Genomic DNA, 25,122 nt, shown 5'->3' with positions numbered 1-25,122 from the left:
TCTTTTACATGGGAGGGTGGGGGACACAGTGGTGCAAAGGAAAGCCTGAGAGCAGGGTTACGACAGCCATACAGAACACAGCCAGACTCCAGGTACAGTTGCACTAAGAAAGGGGGCGGCCTGTCCTCTTGAACACCTTGTCTAAGTACAGATTGAAGAAGAAGGTGGGCCTAGAAGGGGGGCCCTAGGGGATGGCACCATGGCACTCAGTGAAGAACCATAAGACAAGATACAGGAATGAAGATTGCTATGGAAAGAAAACCCTCCCCCTTCCACGTTGGCAGCCTGAGGTAAAATTCTTTCTTCCTTGGGCTGGTTACAGTTCTTATGAGCACTGCATACAAACCTCAAACTTTGGCTTTTAATTTTAAGAAAACTTTTCCAATTCTATTAGAAAATACCTACATGTAACCAGTTGTGTACGTGGTTTGTCCTTCCTTTTGAAGAGGACCATGACATTAGGGAGATGATGACACAATTTGCAATTGACTTTGATTTGAGTGAAGGAAGACTATGCAAAGTCACCAGGCTCGGTTTTTCCTCCAGAGCCATCTGGATCTCTATACCTGAAATGCCTACCTCCTTAGCCCTGCTTCGTAGAATCACCTTCTTCCTTCAAGGTACAGTTCAAGCGCTTCCATCTACATAAAGCCTTTCCTGACACCACCCCGCAGCAGCTGCTGGTCACGCTCCCAAAATAGTTTGTATTTATTCGTATTTATTGTCTTCATATTTATTCTGTATGTATTTATTTCTGTATTTCTTCATATTTCTTCTGTATTGTTTCATTGTGTTTGCATGGTATCTGATGCATAGTAGGTGCTTAATAGATACTTATTGATCCAGTGACTTTAAGATGCTAAGCTAAGCTCTTACATTCTTCCAATGGTGATGATTTTATCTAAACTTCAGCAAAGTCTCCTGAACAAACAAATCCAGAAATACCCATGACACATTTCCTTAACTGTAAAAGTCCTTTTTTAAACAAAGTACATGTTTACTACTAGGCACTTAAACGGGCAAGCAGGGTCTCCAGAGGTTACTCCAAGACAATTAAAATTCCACCATGTTGGCATCAGCCTCAGGAAAGATTTTAATAGAGGAAATAATCTTTGGCTGATAAATTATGACCTGGAGCCTCTGAAATCAAGGTCTCTGGAAAACTGCAGGCAGGAAAGTTCTTGTATGGCATCCCCCCTCTTGGCAAGGCCCTCTGAAATTAAAATCAAATGCTGCCTCATCAGGCAAGTTCCAAGCCATTTCATAAAAGTACAGTCATAACTCAACTTCAGTCAAACAATGTAAGTTTTAATGGGGCCCCGGGAAGAGCTCTAGAAAGAATGAGAAATTCCCCCTCCCCTTGTTCCTCAGAACACCCCCTCTCAAGCACAGATTATTATTTTTTTTCCTCCTTTAGTTACTGAGTAGGAGTTGAATATCTGAGCATGAGGACAGGTACAGGATAATTTTGTGTTCCAGAAAAGGAATAAAAGCAATGATGTAACCTATGTATAGTTCTGAGTACATGATATGCAACTGTATTTATTTCTGTGATTTCATTCCTTAGTAATGGGGGTGTGGGGGAGTGAGGAGAAAATCCATACAGTGAGGAAATACGGGACAATGGAAAGAATGCTGGATTTAGATCCCAAGACCTGGCCTCAAATCTCAGCTGTACTTCTTATTATCTGTGTGACTTTGGGTATCTCACGAAGTCTCAGTTTCCTCTTCTGTAAAAATGAGGTTGGACCAGATGACCTCTAAAGCTCTAAAATCTATGAATGCTATGATAAATAAAATAAAGACAGGCTTCTTTTTCTTTTTTTTTACTATGTATATGCAAATGTCCATTTTACTTGGTGTTTTAGTTCAGAATAAAAATTTGGTATGGAAATATGCTTTACATGATTGCACATATATAAGCTACATCAAAATGTTTACCATTTTAGGGAGGAGGGAGGAAAGAGAAAAATTTGGAACTCAAAAAAAATTTTAAATGAATATTAAAAATTGTCTTTTGTGTAATTGGAAGAAATAAGATATTTAAAATAAAAAGAACATCGTTTGGAGACAGCATGGCACAATGAAGAGATTAAAAAATTAAATAATAAACATACAAAATAAACAGAAATAATTTGGAGGCAGCATGATATAATAAAGAGATAAAAAAATTAAAACAATAAAAATTAAAAATAAACAGATATAGTTCAGAGGGAACCTGGTACACTAAAGAGTGTCTGACCTCACTACTAACTTATTGTGGATCTAGATAATAAGTCATTTCTCTCTCTCTCTCTCTCTCTCTCTTCTCTCTCTCTCTCTCTCTCTCTGTCAGGGTTTCCAGTTGCAAAATGGGACCATATTTTTTGACACTAAGTCTCATCGCTGCCATGGAGAGAGGGGAGTGATTGACCTTAAAACTGCTCAGAGATCCACAAAAGCAGGTCGCCGCATAAATAGATACACAGTAATGGGCATCTCTGTAAACTCTCCGTTTGAGGGTATGTGACTGGGGACAGGACCCGTGACCAAAACATACCCAGGTTACTGAATGCTCTTCACCTAGGAAGGCTGTTCTCAGCCTTCAAGGCTATAAATTCTCAGCAGATATCACCTGCCTGTCTTTCATAGGCAAGTGTCCCTACTTGTAGTATAGGCTAAATTGTAGTGTAATGTAATGTAGTGTAGTGTAGATTAAATTATAGTGTAATTAGATATATAGTATATCATATATATAATCTAATTATAGCATAGATTTTTTAAAAAGCCTTACCACAATGTCTTTGAAAACCTTAGTTAGAAATAACTTGGATTGTTTTAATGAAGATTAAATGTTTGGGTAGCTGAAAGTGGCCAGGAGGAAAGAGGCTTTGGTTGTATCAGTCATGTCTAACTCTCTGTGACCAGCACCTGGGCCGTGAGGGTTTGCAGAGCCCTTTTCAGGGCTCCTCATCCACCTTTGGTGTCCACCTTCACCCAACTCTCACCTGTGGCTCCAAGAAGCTGTAGCATGTGAAGAGGCCACACTATGGTAACCTCTTGGCAGATGGGCTGAACTCCGCTGAGGGTAACCAATGGGCCTGAAACCTGTTTGTAAGTTAGGATATCTAGTCCAAGCTTGTGGTGACTTCTCGCAGTAGATTAGGCAGATGAGAACAATTTGTTCCAAAGGCCATGAAGGTGGCTGAAGCGGACAATGTGGAGCGCTTAGAGCTTACTCGGACACAGAAGACTCCAGGGTCATCCACTGCATCCCAGACCATCACTGGTCATCTTGACTTTTGTCTTGCCCCTGGACTTTGAAGACTCAGGAAGAGAGAATGAGACTAATGGCGTCGTGCAGCTCTGCCTCACTCATAACCAATTCATGCACAAAGCAAGACATCACCCCATAATGTCACTGGTCGTCCACAAAAACGAAAGGCAAACAATAGCAAGACAATGGAATGTTCAATGGTATGCTGGAAATCAGTATTTTCCCCACTGGTAGAATGTGGAGTAAATCATGAGAACAAGACCCGGAAGGGACCTGAGGGATCCTCTAATCCATCCTGCCCCTATGTACAAACAGATGAGGAAACTAAAACACAGAGAAGTGGATGCTCTGAGGAGGCTGACCGTGTAGTCATAGGTCGCAATTAACAGAGGTAGGTTTTGAATCCAATTCCCTGATTCCAAAAACAGTGTTCTTTCCAAGATAAAACACTGCCTGAAAAAAATAATTAATGCCATGAGCATCAAGATATCGCTATCCTAGGTCTAGCTCTTCCACTAGTTAGTTGCCTGGCCTGGGATGATTCACAAACATTTGTGCATTTTCAGTTCCCTCATAAGCAACCCAGTGAGTTTTACTGTCTAAACCAGGGGTGGGAAACCTGTGGCATCTAAGTCCTTGGGCATGGCCTTTTAACTGAGTCCAAATTTTACAGAACAAATCCTTTTATTAAGGGGATTTATTCTATGGAGTTTGGATGCAAAGGGCCTCATCTGAAGACCTGGAGGGCCATATGTGGCCTCAAGGCCACAGATTCCCTACCCCTGGGCTAAACTCTAGGATGTTTTATTAAAGGGATGGTTAGTGAATGACTAGAATGGGAAGCAACAGTCATAAGTAGTCAGCATAACTTCATCGAGCACAGGTCATGTCAGATTAATTCTATTTCATTTTTGTTTTGTTTTGTTCTGTTTTTTTAGAATATGGATAAGCCAATTGATCAAAATGTCTTACCTGGTACATTTTTTTAAAGGGAAGGGACTTTTCTGTCTATAATAATGTGGAATGAGAAAAACTTGAGTAGTAACTAATGTTGATTCTGGAGAAGAGATGAGGAAAAAGTTCCTTTCTTTTTCGGAGAGAGGCTGGAGATCACTGGATGCAGAGTGTTGTATATACACTATCAGATACATTAATCGTGTTGGTTGGTTTCGCTTAATCATTTTTCTTTGTTACAAAGAGGGGCTGATTCGGATGGGGGAGGTATATCTGGAAAAGACTGTGATGTAAAAACAAGAGACATCAATAACATTCTTAAAATGTTTCTTAAGATTTTAACTACCAGTGATATTTTCTAATGTGTTATTTGCCATCTTTCCTGTTAGCTCGCTTATTGAAACTTGCGGATGCCAGTTTTTAGTTTATGGTATATTTCATGGTTGGACCCATCTCATTCAAGGCAGCCCACTGTAGTGTGTGAGGGTGGGAGGAATCCTATATGTGAACTCAGGGAATCTAGCTTTAGATTCCAGTTCTAACATTTACTAGCTGTGTGACAATAGGCAAGTCTCTGAGCCTCAGTCTCCTTCCTCACGTGGAAAAAGTGATTAATATTTACACTACCTATATCACAAGTTTGTTGTGAAGAAAGCACAATCAGTACTTATATTTGTTTTCTATCCTTTACAGATGTGAGATTCTTTGCCAGCTTACAAAAATAAAAATGTATTAATTGGTTTGTTCATAAAATTATGTTAGGCATATATTAAATTGCAGCAAGGGCCAATTTTTTTTAAAGCACCACTTTCATAAATTGTCTATGTCCTTTTTGAAGTGTGTGTTGGGGAGCAGGGTAGGGCTTTAATAATAGACTAAGAAATTTTTGAAATTTACTCTGTTGGCAATAGGGAGCCACTGAGGAGTTTTGAGTAAGAGTAATGTGACCAGTACATGATAATGAAGATTTAGACTGACAGAGCTGAGAATGATTGATTGGACCTGGCAGAGACTGGGTGGCAAAACCAGTTGGGAGATTGTTGCAACAGATCCAGATGGATCCTAGTGAAATCCTGTGTTAGGGCGATGGCAGTGGGGATGGAGAAGAAAGGATAAATTCTAAAGAGAGATTACAGAGGTAAGAACTAATTAGAGATTAAACAACCTAATCTTAAAGAATAAGTGGCTTAAAGAACAAATCATAGAAACAATCAATAATTTCATTAAAGAGAATGACAATGAGACATATCAAAACCTATGGGATACACCAAAAGCAGCAATCAGAGGAAAATCTCTAAATGCTTACATCAATGAAATAGAGAAAAGAGCGGACTAATGAACTGGGCATGCAATTTAAAAAACTAGAAAAAGAACAAACTAAAAATCCCCAATTAAACACTACATCCTTCCTCTCTTAGCCAAAGAGTACATTTCCAGACATCTGTGGCCTAGAGTTCTCAATGAGAGCCATTTCAGGATATCCACATACAAAGGAAGGAGAAAATCTCAAGAAGGGAGAGAGATAGATTGTAAAATGCTACAAAGAGATCTTTTCTCTAGTGGAGAGAGAGTTTTAGGTTAGTCACTAGTGAGTGAGTAGGGAATTGGAAAGAGTTATTAGACTTTTCCTTGAATGACGGATGCTAGAAAAATCAAATAATCAATTGTGTTGTAAAATGGACTATAAATCAAAAGTTATATTTTTAGCATGTAGCAGGACCTTAAATGTTTAAGTGAATGAAATAAACCTTTGATTTTCAGTAAATACACATGTACTTGAGGTAATAAAACATCAATCTTGAATATTAGTGCCTAAATCTATGCTCTTTGTAAGGATGGGCAGGCAAGGATGGTGAAGAAGTTAGTGCAAAGTAACCTGTTCTGCAGCATGGATGAGAGTAGGTGAGATCATTACATTCTACGAATTTTATCTACATCAATTTGTTTATCAATTACCTTTGGAAACAGTTGCTTAAATGCTCAAAAATCCATTTATTGCATAGTCATTCTGTCTGCATTTTTCCATTTCTTCTTTCAGGTCTAAATCTAAGATCCTAAGTAATAAGTATTTCATACAATTAAACCAATTTATAGATGAGGAAATTGAAGCTTGGAGGGGTTATGTGACTTGCTTGCATAATAAGCTGCAAGTTGTGTATGTTGGGGGAGGGGATTTTAACCTGGATCTCTCCTAGCTCCAGATTTGGCCCTCTTTTCATCATATTCTTGCCCCCAAGTTTTCCTTCTTCATTCCTGTCTGAGGAGTGTAAAATGAAAGGAGGCCATCTTGAAAATATCTCACTCCTTTTGGGTCTTTTTCACTTCAACATTTCTACTGGATCTTAAAAAATGAGAGAGATGCTCAAGGGTTTAATCTTCTCTCAAGAATAGAATTTCACTAGCTGTATGACCCTGGCCAAGTCACTTAACCCCATTGCCTAGCCAAAAAAAAAGAAAAAAGAAAGAAAGAAAGAAAGAAAGAAAGAAAGAAAGAAAGAAAGAAAGAAAGAAAGAAAGAAAGAAAGAAAGAAAGAAAGAAAAGAAAAACAATAACAAAAAAAACCCTGAAACTAAAGAATAGAATTTCACTTCAACCAGAGCTGTCAACATTCATGTCTCTCATGAAGATTTCCAGAAACCAAGAAGCATACAAGGTAGTGATGACCATATATGGGAATTTGGGGGATTTGTCCTATAAAAATTCTGTGTCAGTTGACTATGACAGTCTAGTGGATACAGTGCTAGACTATGGAGTGCCAGGACTTGGTTTCAAACCCTACCTCTATATTTAACTCCGATGAGCCTTAGCTTCCTCATCTGTAAAATAGGGTTAGCAGGACCTGTAGCACCTGCCTCATAGGCTTTGTGTGAAGGATCAAATGAGACAATGTACATAAATAATGCCTTTTCAAATGCTAAGTGCCAGTTATTACATTGTTCTTTCCTCAAGTCTCACTTTGATAATGACATAAGCAGTAGTTAAGTACACTGTGCTTAAGTTAGGTAGGTAAGGGATCAAGGAAATATCCACTTCTTGCTTTTATTTCACCATCTAGATAATACCGCCCCTACCGCCATTGATACAGGTGCACAATTTGCAATCCTTATATCTCTGGTGCAAAGAGTAACTAGTGTTAGGGCATCGTGGGTCTCTCTGCTGCCTAGTTTTATTGCATTGTGGCTGCCTTTATAATTTCTCTATTGTAAGTCAGCTGGAGAGGGTCATACTCCATCCTGTGCCTGGTAGGGGACTACCGTGAGTGCTGGTCCTTAGTTAATAAAATGATGATAATAATTGGCCCCTTCCGGCTCTTGACGTTCTTGGAACAAGGTTGGCTATTTGTAGGGCTGTGTGGGGCATCTTCCCTAGTTTGTAATAAATTGTTACTACTTTAAATGCTGTGTATTGTCCCAAAAGCTTAGAAATGTGAAGTCAGAGGAACTGGTTTCATACCCTACCTCCTCCAGTTATTATTTGTATAACCTTGGGTAAGTCATTAACCTTCCTGGGCCTCAGTTTCCTTATTCGTAAAACCAAATGGGTGGAGTAGATAACCTTCAAGTTCCATTCCCAAATCTCAATCTGTGAGTTTATATCTAGAAACTGTTAGTTCCGGAAATGCCTTTTAACAACTCCATCAAGAAACATTCACTGATGCGTTTAATGGCAGGTGGGAAAAGGACTAGAATTAGAATTCCATTGCCTGCTTTAATTTAACTTCAAGTCTCTAATCTCGCCGGGAGACTGTATAAAGGTGCCTAAGGAAACGCAAAACAATACCTAGGTCTCCCCTCCAGCGCTTAGTATCTAGATTAGGGATCTTTAACTGTGTGTGTGTGTGTGTGTGTGTGTGTGTGTGTGTGTGTGTGTGTGTGTGTGTGTGTCCATCTGTCCGTCCTCCACTCCTATGGAAATCCGGTGAATCCTGTGGACTTCTCAGAATAATGGTTTCAAATGCATAAAATGAAAACAAAACACCACAAGGGAAACTAGTTATATTGAATATTACAAAAAAAAAAAAAGGATCCCAGGTTATAGCCTCCTGATGAGGAGGCAGCAAACTGGATAATAGACTGGATAAGGACTTAGAATCAGGAAGACCGGGGATTCAAATCCAACCTCCAACCTTTTCTAGCTGCTTGACTCTGGACAAGTCGTTTAACCTATCTGTGTCTCATCTGACTTAAATGAGGGAGGATGGACTTTATCACCTCCAAGACCCCTTTCAGGTCTCAGTCTTTGATGCCCGTCTTTCTAAGCATACCGGCTAGATCAGAGAGCAAGGGGGGAATGCCAAATGTGTCCTCGCCACCTGTGGCCCAGGGGTCGAAGTCTGGGGCAGATGGGGCGGGGGCAGGGGCTCTGGTCGTCCCGGATCCCCCCTCCACGCCGCTGGCCGGCAGGTGGCATCACGAGTCCGGCTCGTGGGCCGCGCCAGGGACTGGGGGCGAGCCAGCCCGCGTGCGCGCCTGTGTGCACAGGCTAGGGGGAGACGATGGGGCCAGGAAGGGGTTAAATAGTTGGTGGAGCCTCCGCCGCCGCCGCCGCCGCCGCCGCAGCGACTCTTCAGAGAAACCCAGCAGTGTGTGGAGGCGAGGGGGCGAGCTAGCGAGCGGGCGGGCGAACCCGTGGGATGCGGAGCCCGGGGGCCCGCGGCGGCGGCGGGAGGAGGAGGAGGAGGGCGCACAATACCGCCGCGGGGAGCCGGGGCAGCAGCAGCAGCAGCAGCAATCGCCGAGGCAGCGGCCGCAGCATCCCGGGCCGGAGCCGCCTGATGCGGGCGGCGGGAGGAGCCGCAGCCGCAGCCGGAGCCGCAGCCCGAGCCCGAGCCGCCTCCACCCCCGCCGCCGCCTTTCCCCGGCCCCGTGCCTGCGGCTGCGGCGGGCGGCAATGAGCAGGTCCGCGGCGCTGCTGCTGCTGCTCTGCCTGCTGGGCTGCAACGTGTGGAAAGCGGTGACCAAGACCTTGCGGGAGCCACGGGCTCAAGGTCGGTGCGGGGCCGGGGGCCGGGGCCCGGGGCCGGGGGGGGGCGCTTTGTGCTGGCGGAGAGACTGCGGAGGCGAGGCGGCTGCGGCCCAGAAGGGGGAGGTTCTGGGGGCTTCATTGTGTTCGCTGCGGCGAGGGCCGGGGTGCCCCTGGGGCAGATGCTCCCGGCGGGGGAGGGGAGGGGAGGAGAGCTGGGGGCGTGGGGGGGGCGACCAGCTGCTGCTGTTGGCTGAATGGAGGGCTAGTTGCATGGATGCACGCACACAGAACACACACAAGCACACCCATCCATCCCTTCCTTTGGCTTATTGAGAGGAGAAGGAATATCTCACCTCCTTCTCCGGCCTCTCTCCCACCCCCCTCCGTGGTAGGCTTCGTTCCAGAAAGGTGGCCGGGGTGCTGGTGGGGGGCGGGGTGTAGCAGGACGCCGGCCTTGGGCTCTTTTGTTGGGTGCAGGCGACTGGAAGACTGTTGGGATTGGAAGGATCGGTGCCTTCCTGCCCCAATTCCTCCAGGGCTTCCCCTTTTCTATTTCCTGGGGAGTGCCAGGGCGCACCCTTCGGCCCCAGCTCCTACGAGGATCAGCTCTGTTCCAGTCCCACACACCCCCCTCCCTCCCACCCCCGGTTGCTGCTGCTGCTGTTGCTGTAGGTTCCCCTGCTCTGTTGCAAAGAATAGAGCGATCTGGCAGCTCTGGAAAGTTTCTAGGGCTTTTCCTTCCCCTGCTCCTTATCTGGCATCTTTTCTGGACCCTTCGCGACTCCCTGGGAGATGCAGGAATCAATACCCTTCCCCCTCCTCATCCCTCCCCTCCTCAGGGGTTTTGAGGGGAAAAAAAGGAAAGACTTAACCAACTTTTAAAAATTTGTCCCCTTTAAATTCTCTGCTTGCCTGCTTCTGGGTTCAAGTGGTAGCCTCAGACAAATGACAAGCCCATGTACTGTTTTTAAGGGTGGATTTATTTTGGGGGAATCTGGATGCCTTTTTTTGCATGCCCTCTTTTGGAGGAGAGTAACCCAGCTCTCCTGGGGCTGCCCTTTGAAAAGAAAATGTGGTTGGTGGCTCGGGCTGGAGTGTCTGACTCTTTCCCCAGCCCTCAGGACTGCTCGGCCTTGGCCCCCAGATCTCACTTTTAGAGCAACAGAGAGGAGTTAGTGTGCAGCAGAAACTCCTGGTGTCCTTTCAGCCTAGAGTAGCACCTATACTGGACAGGCAGACCAGCCACCCCTCATTGTGAGGTGAGAGATGCCCCCTCCGAGATTATCCAGCTGGGAGATTGCGTTTTCTCTGTCTTCCGTGTGTGACAGGTCTTGGGGGCAGGGGAACGAGGGGGGCAAGGAGGGAAGAGAGAGAGAGAGAGAGAGAGAGAGAGAGAGCGAGAGAGCGCGCCCTGCTTTATTCAGTATTGCCTAGACTTAACGTCCGGGAGCTTGTCTCTCCGATTTGTCACAGTGAGGCCCTGGGTACAGTCTGCTGGTGTTATGTTGTTACCTAAAGTGTGCAATAGAGGCTGGCAGTCTGAGCATGCTCTGTGCTACTTGGAGCAGTCTCTTGCTTTGATTCTTATCCACAGGTTATCAATTAGGCTTCCAGTATAAATAGGTTAGGAATGTATGGGTGCAAGTAATTTGTTGGCAGATCAGAGGATCATTTAGAGCCGAAAGGGGCGTCAGAGGTTATCTAGTTGGCCCTGTTCAGCTTACAGCTGAGAAAATTGAGTCCAAGAAACACTAACTGACTGGGCCAAGGTTACCCCGATAATCACAGAGCACTTTGGCTTCAGGTCCTCCAAGCTCAGTGACCCTTCACCTACACTTGTAATGACAGAACATGATTTGATCTATCAAGGATTCTGCTAACTGTAGCTGTCTTTCATTGTGACTTCATTATATTTTTTTAAGGACTTTAGATGTATTTGTACTAATTGGTCTTTTAAATTACCCAAGGTCCTCCATCTTAAAGGACAAAGGAAATGTTCTCTTTGACATCTGAAACAAGTGGGTGTAGAGAAAAAAGTAGGTATACAATTTGTAACAGCTGATTAAAGAATGGCTGTTTTCTGTCTTTTTTTTTTAATGAAGAATCCATTGTGAATTTCACACTGAATGGGCTCTGCCCCACTCAAACTGAGACCTGTTAAAGACCTAGCTTGAAAAAGCCAGCGTCCCTCACTGCATCCTGGGCCATCTTCATTTGTTCTGATCTGTATCTGGCCACTGAACCCAGAAAGTGAGGCTGATGACTTTGCACAGCCCTCCTTAACTTAAATGCAGTTCACTTGCCTATCATGGCATCACCTCCCTGATGTCATGGTCCTCTTCAAGAACAAAGGACAAACAGCAAGTCTAAAGCACATTTCAAAATTCTGCTTCCTAGTAATCAAATTCCATATGTAACCAAGTGCTTGAAGGTGACGTAATGATGTAAAGTTCCTGAGATGGTCTTTATATAATAACTTTGTAAATCTTCTGATGTGATATATGAGTAGGGTGCATGTCACAGATATCTTGGAATCCCAATGACTGAAATGGGTCATGTGTGAGATAGGAGCTAGTAACTTGGCATGGTTTTATTTCTCTGTTTCCCTACCCTTCCTTATTTGGGATAAATTCTTAAAGAGGTGGTTGAACACCACAATTACACGAGGAGCTACTGTCAAGAACAACGTGTTGACAGACGTTAAGCCATGGTGTCATTTTTTAAGGAATAGGAAATTTCCAGGTTCACATCTTTTAGCTTATCCTTAACCTACCAACCAAGAAATGCTGTGATGGTAGTGGTCATATGGAAGACTGGATTTGGAGTCAGGAAGACTAGGGTTCAAATCCTAGCTCTTCCCATGACTACCTGCCTCATCTTGGCTGCCACTCGACCTTTGTTCCATAGTTCTTCATCAGAAAAGGAGGGAATTAGATCAGAGAAATTCCAGCGCTAAATCAGTGATCTTTGAAAATTGTTTTTGAACTTATTTTTTAAAAAAAGAAACAAAATTTCTTTTTAAAAAGGAAAATGGAACCTAGGTCTTTTTGTAACCTAGTTAGAGACAGAGAGATAGATTGATGAATGGATGAGTACGTGGGTGGATGGATGTCTGGGTTCTTAAGGTATAATACTACTTTATAATAGTGGGTCAGCATACAGTACACTGATTCTGATTTGACAAAACTGCCCCTCAGCCTCAAGAAATTTTTTGGCAGAAGCCATTTTAGACAATTATTTATCTGTTTTCACGGTGATAATTCAGTTTGTTAATCTCAGGGATGATATTGCTGCGGGTTTTCTCTGTTCAGAAATGGAGTCCAACTTTGTTCTGCTTTGTGTTGCATCATAGATTTAGAGCTGGGAAGGAACCTTAGTAGTGATTTAGTCTGACCTCATTTCACAAATCCGGGAACTGAGGGTCAGAGAAATAAAGTGACTTGCCACAGTTAGTAAGTAGCAGAGCAGGGATTCAAAGCCAGGTGCTCTGGCTCCATACTCAGCACTCTTTCCACTTCATTACACTCCCTGTAAGTTACTGTGAAGCTGGGGCGTGCCTTACCTTTTGTTTTAGAAGTTTGATCAGGTGCTTTGTGAGAAGCACTCAAGAGATTTACTTGGGACCACTCAACTTTCAAATTCTGTAAGCTTAGCTTCTGTAACTTTTTAAAAAGAGGAGTCAGTACTCATTGGCCTCTGAGGTCCCTGCCAGCCCTGTGTCTAAGACCCTGTGAAACTTTAATAAAACAGTACCTCATTCGTTCTTCATTCTCGAGGAGAACAAAAATGACATCAGGATGGTTGGGGTTAAGGTACAGTGTGTTGGACTGTGACTATGGGCTGGGAAGGCTTTACCATAGGTCAGACACAAATAGTCCGTATGAACATTTGGGGTAGATTCTCTACATTTGTGCATCTCACTTTAGAACTACAATTCTGCTTTGCTCCTAAGGCATAGCTTCTTCTTTGTTTCGGACGTACCATGCTGGGCAGTTCTGTGCGAGTGTCTTCCGCGTCTCACAATTGATACCAAAGTTCTCCAGAGACACCTTGAGAGTATCCTTGTATCGCTTCTTCTGACCTCCATGTGAGTGCTTGCCTTGTGTGAGTTCTCAGTAAAATAGTCTTTTAGGCAAATACAAGTTTAGCATTCAAACTAGGTGGCCCACTCATCAGAGTTACCACTCCTGTTCCATCTACAGCTTTTATCTAGAACTTGGCACTTAGGCTTTCTGTGCTGCAGCATGCTGGGCATGTGTGAATGGATTTGGGTGTGGAATGGAATACCTTTGTGTATTTGTTCCTGCAAATAGTCATATCCTCTGAAGGCCACAGAAGTAGACACCTACAGAAGAGAGACTGATAGACTGTGTAAATAGATGCCGTGTGATTTTGAAGCCAATTTGTTCATTTGTCAACAGAAGGGTCAGAACTGGGTCTTAAGAACTAGCACCAAGACCTGTGTGATCTGTGACTTACTGTTGGTTATCTGATGGTGATGTAATTGTAGATAGAGTATACTGACTGCTTTGTCATCTCAGTAAAGTGAGAGGATTAGACAAATCTTGGCATTTGGGGCTGCATTTTGGGTGTTTTTCAAGAAGATCATTTTTTCTTAAGCTCGGTTTGGGCTGTCCCAGTGAGCATTGTGGAATCACTTTATAAACAACTTGCCAAGTAGCATAGCATGCTGTGAGAATTACCCAGCCCGCTTTATTTATGTTGAAGCTGTGTTAGAAATAACTAGCTAAATAAAACACTTGGTGTCACACTGTAGGAAGGTGCAAGATTTGGAATTATAGAGGTCTGCTGGAATTCCTTGCCAGCCAGGTGAAAGAATTCCTCCCAGAGATAGTCAAAGTGTCTGTAAATTTGAGAGCAAAGTCTACTGCATGGTTTTAGGTATTAATTTTGTGTACTGTTTCCTATTTTTAAATTTTGGTTTTATGTAATTTTATGTAATCAAATTAAACTAAAATCATTACTAAATGGAAGGTCGTGTCTTCTAAGGAATAATCTCTAAAAACACAGATGTTCAGAGGCATCATTTATGACCTTGAACTTGTCTTGTGATAACTCCCTGCTTCTAAGTTTTTGTTACCATTAGTGAATAAGTGTTCTTTCCCCAGATGGTGGTAGTTATCAATCAAAGGGCAGAAGTGGATGACAGTGATAAGCTTTGGGTTGCCAGAGTACGGGGAGACACACACACACACACACACACACACACACACACACACACTTTCCAAGGAAAATTGGTTCATTAGCATAATCCAGAGTTTAAACTGGAATCTAGACTTGACACCAATCCAGAGGTTCAGAGATCTAGAAGGGACCTTCTGGGATAGGATCATAGATTCAGAACTGGAAGGGACTTTAGAAGGCCATCTAATCAGAACTGTTCATTTCACACCTGAGGAAACTGAGGCCCAGAGAAGTCAATCCCTTTATTGGTTTATCCTCCATATTGTGGTCCTTAACTGTAGCAGTTTCCTTAGATTCTGTTTCAGGCCCTGTATTCTTCTCCCTCTGCAATCGTGATTGGTATCCTCATCATCTTCCATGGGTTTAACTCTCATCTCTGCGCAGATGACTCTCAGATCTATTCGTCAGCTCCAGTTTCTCCCCTCAGCTTGAATCCCTACATCACTAATTGCCTACTGGATCTTTCAGAATGGATTTCCCAGAGACATCTTAAACTCATATGTCCAAAACCAAAGCCATTATCTTTCCCCCTTAACTTGGCTTTCTTCCAGACTTACCACCACCATCCTTCCAGTCTTTGAGCGTTTTCCTTGTTTCCACATTTTCCTACAAGCATCAAATATTGTCATTTTTACCTTTGTAGCTTCTCACATCTGATCCCTTACCCTGTTTGCACAGTTACCTTCAGTGAAGCCCTCATCAAGTCTCCACTAGATTATTAAGGTAGTGTGCTAAGTGATTTTTTTGCCTCATCTTTCCCTATTCCAGTCCTTCCTATACTTTGTTGTTGTTCAGTTGTGTCTTACTCTTCATGACCCTATGGACCCTACTGTCCGTGGGTTTTTCTTGACAAAGATATACTGCTGCCTTATTTTCCTTAAGCTCAGATCTGACCATGTAACGCCCCGTCCCTCAACTCAGTCAAATCAAGTGGCTTCCTCTTGCGTCTATGAAAACTTTTTTCTTTAGCTTTTAAAGAGTTAGACAATCTGGCTCCAGCCCATATTTCCAGCCTCATCGGACATTACTCTTCCTCTTGCACTCTGTTATCCATCTACTGGCCTTCTCTTTGTTCCTCCTGTTACACTCCCATCTCCTGTCTCTAGGCCTTGGCACTGGCCATCCTGTATGCCTGAATGCCCTTATCCCTTATATCCACCTCATTGAGAAGAAAACCCCTTTTTTCACTTAAGATACAGCTTAATAAACCCCATCTTCTGCATGAAATGTTTCTCAGCTCCAAAGCGACTTTGTATAATTTGTGTTCATTCACTTTGTATTTATACTGCATATTTGTGTATTTATTTATATATTGTGCTTATCATGCAAATATGTACATGTTTATAATTTGTATATGTATATAAAATAAAAGCTTAAAAACACATATGTTCCATTTTAGAAATGGAGTCTCCTCCACATTTCTCTGAAATAGCTGACTCATCTTTTGCCTTTAAAATTGTTCTGTCTTCTTCTCTGCTAGTCTTTGTTTCTTCTGCCTACTTCTCTTCCTTCTACTTACTGAGAGTGTTGCCCAAGATTCAGGCCTCTTGTTCATTTTCTTGACTTGTAATGCCTCTTAGAACTCAAAAGTTTCTCTCAGTTCCATCTTTTCTCTGGGTGAATGCCATTTCTATATAGTATCATGGCATTTCTGGTTTGGAAGAGGCTTTTAAGATCATGGAGACCCAGAAAAGGAGGGAGGCAGTGACTCATCCAAGGTCAATAAGTTAGCAACTGACCCCAAACTAGAGTTTAGATTTCTTGATACCAACCAAAATCAGTATTCTTTTTCTGTTATCTGAGTTTTCAGCCAGAGCTAACATATAGGTGAGTCTTGCCATCCAGGCCAGAATTCTTTTCATATTTATCTGAGTTTCCAGGCGTGATCTGTTTGCTGAACTCTGGTATCTTCTCTCTGTATATCAGTGGAATATTTCACAAAGGTCCCCAGGGATCACCTCAAACTTAATCTGTACAGAACTGAACTCTGCCATCTCTAATCACTGTACCCCATCTGATGAGGTCCTATTCTTGACTTCCCTCTTTTTTGTCAGGGATTTTTTCACTCTACCAGGCTTGCAAGACTCACATCTGAGTCATCTGCACTGGGAGGCAGGAGGCTTGGTTTTCATCTTACCTCTGCCATGAGCTAGATTTGAGACCTTGAGCAATCAGTAAGTAACTTGACAAGCATTTATTAAATGCCTACTATGTACTTGGCACTGGGGATAAAAGTGAAACAACTTCTGCCATCCAGAAGATTCCATCCTATAGAGCAAATTTCTAAGTTTCCTCATTTGTAAAATGAAGGGGGTAGGCTAGAAAAAATTTGGGGTCTCTCCAAACTCCAAATGACATGATTCTGTGTTCCTGCTATTATAGTTCAGTCATTCCAGTCTTGTCTGACTCTCTGGGACCCCATTTGGGGTTTTCTTGGCAAAGATACTGGAATGGTTTGCCATTTCCTTTTCCAGCTCATTTAACAGATGAGAAGACTGAGGCAAACAGTGACTTGCCCAAGGTCACACAGCTAAAGTGTCTGAGGCCAGATTTGAACTCATGAAAATGTCTTCCCGACTCTAGGCTTGGCCCTTTATCCACTGTGCCACCGTGATCTTGAAATATTCTTATTTTTGTCTAGCCTAGTCAAAGATCTTCCTTGACTTTCCCTTCCCTTCCCAAATATATATGTGTGTTTATGTATATATGAGTGTGTATAAGTATGTATGTATATGGGGGGGCAGTGTATACAACCTCTCCCCCTTCTCCCCCCCACCATGCACACCCTTTATCGGTGAGAGAAATATCTACATCTTCAGACCTTTTAAACTTTCCTAACTAGATATTCTTTGGGCATTTCAAACTCAGCATGTCCAAAGCAGAACTCCTTTCTCCTCCCAAATCCACTCCTCTTCTGAACTTTCTTTCCTTTGGACGGTCCCACCATTTTTCTAGTCGCTTATGTTTGCAACCTCAGGGTCATTCCAGACTCCTCTCTTCCTCCCTCCATGTATCAGATCAGTGGATGTCTCCTGCCACAGCGTTCCCTCATCTCTCTCCATCTGTCCACTTACATGGACATCACCCTAGTTCAGGCCCCCATCTCTTTTTGCCTGGACTTCTTCAATAGCCTCATAAAAGATGTTGCAGTGGATGGAGCACGGGACCTGGAGTTGGCAAGACCTGACATCACCTCCTGCCACGTTATATTCGCTAGCTACCTGTCCCTGGACAATTCACTTAACTTCTGTTGCCTCAATTCTTCATCTGTAAAATGTAACTAATAGTAGCACCTAACCCTCAGGTTTGTTGTGAAGATAAAATGGGATATTTGTGAAGCATCATGCAAACCTTAAATGCTATGTAAATATTATTATTAATTATTCTATTTGGGACATCTAGTTGGCACAGTGGCTAGAGTACTGGACCTGAAGTCAGAAAGACTTATCTTCCTAAGTTCATATCTGGCCTCTGTGACCCTGGGCAAGTCGTATAAGCCTGTGTGCCTCAATTTCCTCATCTGTAAAATGGGCTGGAGAAGGAAATGGCAAGCTAATCCAGTATCTTTGCCAAGAAAACCCCCAGTGGAGTCCCAAAGAGTCAGACACGACTGAAATGACTGAGCAGATAGCCGTTTAAAGTGGATTTGGGTAGCTTGAGTTAGTTTCTACCTCTATCATTCTCAGTCAGAAAACCAGCTTCTTTTCAAACCTCATTAGCATTTGGCAAATGTGCTTATTTTCATTGTGGAAAAACTTGCTAGAACCCAGTAAAGGGAAGGAAAAATCAGATGTGGTCTTATTTCAAAGATATAGAATGTCATAAAAATAGAGATTAAAAAGTCATAATTGGAAATAATTTGTTGGGATCCCCTTGTCTCTCCATGGGAGGATTTTGTACTAAACAAAGTTGCTTTTGTTCTTATCTAATAGGATATGTGTATTTGATCTTTATATTCAAAAACTCATCTTTTGTTTTTCTCTTCTCCCTTTTTCTCTTTGTCTGCCTCACCTCTCTGTCTCTCTCTGTCTCTCTCTCTCTCTCTGTCTCTCTCTCTCTCTCTCTCTCTCTCTCTCTCTCTCTCTCTCTCTCTCTCTCTCTCTCAACCTAGGCTGCTTTACTCCTCCTTAGGCTGCCAAGTGTCTGGCATAACCTACTGCAGCTTAGAGCCCCAGAGCCCAAGAGATTTCTCGTTCTCAGCCTCCCTGGTAGCTGGGATTACAGGTGTGGACCACCCCACCCTGCTGCCATCTTTTGTTTCTTAACAGTAGCCAAGAATTGTGGTTGTGTGTTTAGGGCAGTGATCAAGAAAATGTGTATGTTTAAAAAATATGAGGTCATACTTTTAAAAAAAAGATTATGAAAACAGAGAAAATGTTTTCCAATAAAATGACAAATCATCAATCTGTGCTTTTATTCTCTGAAATATAAATAGGAACTATTGCTTTAAAACAATATTGACATTAAAACAAAGCAAGCTCCCCAAAACTTTGTTGTCAAAACAAGTTGCTGGTGTTTTCAGAAAAGATGTTTCATTTGTTAGTAACTTACTAAACTCTTTCCCCATATTATTTAGGAGTTAGGCTAGAAACAGTTCTCATAAAGCATTGTCCTTTTACAGAAACAGACATCTCCCAGGCATCTCCCAGAAGTGCTGGCTTTAGAAAGATAATCATTTTACTTGTAGAATGGGAAGGAATTTGGTCCATCTGTGGAAAGGATAGATATAACAGGATGATATAGTCTAGATACTGGGGAGCTTCATTTGGTGACTCAACTGTTCTCTGAAGGTTTGTCACTATCCAAGAAGACCCATCTTGCCCTGGTGTGCTTTCCCTAGGAACACCTTGTCAGATTTTTGACCTATCTCAAGAAACATCATGTAACATAAACCATATTAGTGGCTATGTTATTTTAACTGTATTAACCCAGCTGTAATTATAAGTAACTTCAAGTAATAGTAGATCTCGATCTAGTATTTACATGGCCACATTCATCATTAATTGCCAGATTTATGTTATCTGGAGCCTGCCATGAAGTATAGGAAAGAAAAAGCATATTGAGGCAGCTAGGTGGTATGGTGGCCTCAGATACCCACCAGCCATGTGCCCCCAGGAAAATAACTTAACCTTTATCAGCCTCGTTTTCCGTGATTACAAAGCATTAAGTCTTTTAAAAATGTTATCTAAATTTTAGTCTTCTTGAGAGGTTTTACTCAGAGTCCAATGATTCTGCCATTTATTTATGATAGTTTCAGGACTTCAAGCATTGTCTTCTGAGACCATGTTATGGTTTTTTTTAATAGCCTTAATGGTAGCAAGCTGTTCTTCCTTGAGGGAGGGTTTGATGTTAGCAATCGCTAAAAGTAATTCAGAATCTCTCTTAGTAAATAAGATAGTGATCAAGAAGAATGATTTTATTTTGGGTCAACCCCCCCCCCTAAGTTTATGCCAGTGTGTTGTCCCAAAAAGGCAGTTGGTATTTGTTTAGTCATTTCAGTCATGTCTGACTCTTTGTGACCCCATTTGGGGTTTTCTTGGCAAAGATGCCAGAGTGGTTCACCATTTCCTTCTCCAGCTCATTTGACAGATGAGGAAACTGAGGCAAACAGGGTGAAGTGACTTACCCAGGGTCACATAGCTAGTAAATATCTGAGGCTGGATTTGAACTCAGGTTTTCCTGACTCTGGGGCAGCTAGGTGGTGCGGTGTATAGAGCACTGAACAGCATCAGTTTCCTGATTCCAGGCCTGCTGCTCTATCCACTTTGCCACCCAGCTGGTATTTGGTTCCTCATTCTTTAGTTTTCATTACATAGAAATTCTGCAGTTCTTTAGAATGGCTACCTAATAACAAAGGACTATTTGATCTTATGGGATGAGTTCTCAGCAAGCCATGTGTATGATGTCAAAGAAACAAATTGGTATTGTCTCCACTTGAGATTGTCATTTGTGCTTTTGAGGGCTGTAGGACTTCACAGTTTTTCATAATGGACTTTGACATGCAGTTTTGATGAAAACGGGAAACATAAGTTTTCTTCATCATTTACAGTTTTCCTCGGAAAGAAGTCATTTTGGCCAACTTCCCTCCAAAAACCTAAATGATTGAAGACTTCACTGTTTTCATTCATTGCTCAAAGTTTATGATCTGGACTTCACAAAGATGCAATTGTTGCTTGAATTTCCTTTCAGGATTAGCTTTATTTTCTTCACCTAAATTTAATTCTTGTCATTATTATGATAGACAATTTTCTCTTGGTGTAAGGCAAATCATTGCATCAAGCTTTGTTGGTCCTTTGCTGTGGATGGTTAGAGTTTGTACATCATCATTATGGACTTCTCTTTAAATCTTTTGTGCTGGTTGGAAATTCTATATGGATAATACACAAGGTGACCTTGGGCAAGTCACTTCAAAACTCTATTGATCCTTAATGGTAGCCATGGGGGAAATGAGCAGGGGAGGGAAGAAAAAAAAGGAAAAAAAGAAATGCACATTATTAGTTTATTCTGTATTTAAAAGAAATAGCAGGTTGTATGTAATAGATTTGCAGTTTCATGTGCAATCATCTTTTTTTATTATACTGTTATGGAGATGCTTTTTTCCATAAATTTATTTTATTCCATAAATTAAAAATGAAATGAAAATAATAATTCTTTGACCCTTAGATTCCTCATTTCTGAGATGGAGATAATACCTGTATTATGTACCAACTCTTACAGTGTGTTGTGAGGATCAGATTAGATAATTTTGTAAATCACAGCTCTTTTGTTTTATATTGAAGCAAAACAATGGGTGTTCCATATTACAGCAGCTACCAGTACAAGTCTGATTGGCTTATCTTTATTATTTTTTCTTCATCGTTCATTCTTGCCTTTCATTTTTATACCACTCTTGTCCCTTCAGACCTTTTTTCTTTACCCAGTCCCCTCCCCAATTGAACTTTCACTTGTAACAAAGAAAAACATTTAAGCAAAACCCATAGTGTTTCTGACCACTGATATACCCCATACATATACTCCTACATCTGTAGAAGCCCCCTGCTCTCCTGAGATAATATAAGTGTATTTTACCATCATTTCTCTAGGACTGAGATTGGTCATTATAATGAGGCAGAATTTGACTACTTTCTAGGGGTGTATTTATTTATATTATCCTAGGACTTGTGTATCTTGTTCTTACTGGCCCTGTAGTCAGTGTGTTCAAATCCTCCTTGATACTAACTGTAACCTTCTTCGGCCTCAAGGGGGTGGGGTGGTGGACTCGATGCCCTCTGAGAGGCCTTCTCCCTCCAAATCTGTTCTCCTGGTTCTGCTTATTTCAGCCTGCATCTGTTCATGTTCCTTTGAATTTCTCATGTTTTTTATTTCTTACTAAACACTAACATTTCATTACTTTTGTATGCTTTAGCCATTCTTCAGCCAGTGATTGTCTACTTTTGTCCGGTTTTTGCTAGAAGCACAACCCCCCCCCCCGCTGTGAATATTTTTGCTTGTAGTATGAGATCTTTCTCTCCTTGATCTCCTTAGGTAGATGCCCAGTAAGGGTAAAAGGGTGTGATCCGTTTAGTAACTTTTTTTTCCAGATAGTTCCAAATTGTTTTCTGAAATCACTGGATCAGTTTGCTACTCTACCCACAGAGAACGAGTGGTCTGTCTTCCCATAGCCCCGCTGACATTGCCGATTTCTATCTTTTTTCTTCTTTGCCTCTTTGAGGGGTGTGTGAGGAAACGTCAGAGGCTAATCTTCAAAGTACCAGGCAGGCTGAAAATGTTGTAACTTGTCCCTGTTCCCGTCAATCCTTATTTGCTTCCAAGGGCCGCAGGAGAAAAAAGCTTGTCTCACTGCTTTTTAGTCAAAGCCCTCCTCCAATTATTACTGCTCCAATTTCTACTTCAAGATACTGCAATTTTTAATTATAATAATGAGGCAGAGACTATGGCCCAGAGCAGAGGAAGATGGACGTAGTCCAGGGCAAGAACCTTCTTTGGAGGTCTTAGGTAGTCATCTGTCTCTGATACTCAGGCCAAGATAGAGATCAAAATTGCTCTTCTGTATTTTTTTCAATGTATCACTTAACTGTACACAAAAATGTAAAGCAGAGATTATCTCAGGCTTTAAGCAGAATAAACCTAGAGCGGAAAATTAATTATAATTTCACCTAATAATAGCTCATAGCTAGCATTTATATAGCACTTAAGAGTTTGCAAAGTGACGTCTCATTTGATGTAGGCAGAAAGCTTCAGAAGATGAGATAGTCATGCAATTTCTAAATGGCTTTCTTTATGAATAACAATGATATATAAATAGAGCTTTAAGGTTTGTAAGGCAGTTTATCTACTTATCTTATTTAAGCCTATTATTAACCCTTGGAGTTACAGTAATTAGCATTATCCCCATTTTATAGATGAGGAAGTTGAGGCTGTGTGAGTTTAAGTGACTTGCCAAAGGTCACACAGTTAGTAAATGCCAGAGGCAGGATTGAAGCCAGGGTCTCTAAAGATGTCAAGCCTAGCATCATTTCACTAGCTAGCACTACCTCCTGTTTCTACCTAGTGGAGGGAAAGGAAAGAGAAGGGAAGAGCATCTAGAAGTCATCTTGAAAATGTTATAAGGAATTTGCTTTTTTCCCCCTTTTTTTCAATTTTTAAAAAAATAGAGGTGGGAGGATCTATGTACATGGAATGGTGCATTCACTTTTAGATGAGGTCATTGTATTATTCATTTTAATTGTTTTACTTTGTTACCAGAGACCTCTCAGTAATATGTAAATGTTGGTTAAGTAAAAACAAATTCATCCATAATTTTTAAATGGTTATTTTTAAAAAAAGAAAACAAATAGGACCAGAATGCTTTCTCTAAATTGATTCATGATTTCAAAAAGTAAGATAGTTTTCCTGCAAACAGTAAAGTGAATTGTAAAAAAGACTTCAGACAGCTAGCTTTTTTTTTTTTGAAGACTGAGCTAGCTCGGATGCTTGGATTTGTCCCAGGACACTAGGGGGTAGCAGGTTCACTCAGGTCTGTCCAGAATTGAAACATTGGTCCAAATGAGTGTTGGGAATTCTCTGTGGCTTTTTTTGTTGATTCCTCTTATCTTTGCCCATCTGATAGAGCGATAATGGTTGAGTTGGCTGTGTGAAAATTCTCATACCTGTGGTTGCACAGAATTGGCTTCTTGGAGTCAATTATTAATTATTAACGCATCAGGCTCTAGTCACTAGCTTCTTTGGGTGCTTAGAGCTGAAAAGAACCTAACCTTCTTTACCGCTTTCCTATCATTTGATAATAATTTATGAAGGGAATGTTGTTTCCAAAGTAGTAAGTAGTATATATATATTTTTTAAATTGCCTCCCCTCCAGTTCTGGTTGTGCTTCCTTATACCGGCTACACAGCTCAGGACTGATATTTTGTTGTTTTAACGCAGTATAAAGCTTAGCCACATAAAGAAGGAATTAAGTGGTCCTAAATATATGGAAGGGTACAGTAATCCAGGTAATAGAGATTTCTGGAAAATTTGGTGTAAGTTGTATTTTTGTGGATCAATTTAATGGCACAAAGTTTTAGTCCAAGTTTTTAGTATGCCTGTGCTAGATATACTTGTGATGTGTTATTATATAATTGTGATTATGATTTATATTAATTTGATATATTATAAGTAAAAAACAAAATATATATTTACATACATCATAGGCCTTTGACCATGTGTATACCACATTCCTTATCCATAGTACATAACATGTATGTATTTGCGTATACATAAACACATGTATTTGTGTATGTGCACAGATACACATACATAAAATACACACTTAAAAGGTTGTGTATATATTCGCACATACACATGCATATATAGAGATACACACGTGTATATATACAAATACACACACTTAGCTTAGAGTACACTCTCTCTCTCTCTCTCTCTCTCTCTCTCTCTCTCTCTCTCTCTCTCTCTCTCTCTCTCAGACGGCTGGCCTTAGATTCTGAAAAACCTGGATTTAATTCCTACCTCTGTTGACCTGCTTTTCTGGGTTTAGACTGAATTAATGCTGACCTGGGGACAAAGGTAGGGTGGGTCTGGGTGTTTGCCTTTTCCGTGTGTCCAGGTCCATACCTCAGGAAGGGCTCTGTGCCTGTTGATCATTTTAAAGTCTTAGCTGGAGGCCAGTGACATCTGGTTTCACAGTCTAGATTACCACTCTTCAGTCCTAGTTTTGAGTAAACCTGTTCTTGTCGGCGTGGTTCAGTCTCCCCACTGACTGCAGTTTTCGCTGGGTGTCCCCTTTGCCTGAATCACTCTCCCTACTCACCTCCTGGCTTTCCTGACCTCCTTAAGGACTCAGATCCTTTCCCCAGGCTGCCAGCCCCTTCACCTCCACCTCCAGCCTACCCCAGTACCTTCTGTCTGAGATCACTTCCCACTTATCCTGAGTTTCTCTTGTAGGCACGTACTTACTTTACATGTGGCCCCACCGTTGGAATCTAAGCTCTTTGAGGGCAAGGGCTATGTTTTTGCTTTTCTTTGTATCCTCATTGCTTTTCACGGTGCCTGGCACATAGTAAACACTTAATAAATACTTATTGATGAAGATAATGATGATTCTATCTGATAACTTGCAGTAACCCCAAGACCATGCTTGGAGGACATTTTCACTGAGATTGGTTGTAATTTCCTCAGGCTTAACTTGCTTAATACCCAAGTCATCTCCTCTCCCTCCCTTCACTAAAAGACTCAGATTGCTGAC

General features: G+C 41.6%; 1 protein-coding gene across 1 annotated transcript in view; it reads left to right on the top strand.

Moving 5' to 3' along the window:
- Nucleotides 1-9,098: 9,098 nt before the first annotated feature.
- FAM171A1 (family with sequence similarity 171 member A1) overlaps nucleotides 9,099-25,122 on the top strand; it is a 195,726-nt gene continuing 179,702 nt past the window's right edge. The window contains 1 exon segment of the mRNA XM_020987503.2: nucleotides 9,099-9,198. Within this exon segment, the coding sequence (XP_020843162.1) occupies nucleotides 9,102-9,198 (97 nt within the window). The 5' untranslated portion in view covers nucleotides 9,099-9,101.

The sequence above is a fragment of the Phascolarctos cinereus genome, unplaced genomic scaffold, assembly GCF_003287225.1.
Source record: "Phascolarctos cinereus isolate Bilbo 61053 unplaced genomic scaffold, phaCin_HiC Scaffold_1;HRSCAF=81, whole genome shotgun sequence".
Lineage (NCBI taxonomy): Eukaryota > Metazoa > Chordata > Mammalia > Diprotodontia > Phascolarctidae > Phascolarctos > Phascolarctos cinereus.
Note: the sequence above shows the minus strand (reverse complement) of the source record. Positions and strands in the feature narration are given on the sequence as shown.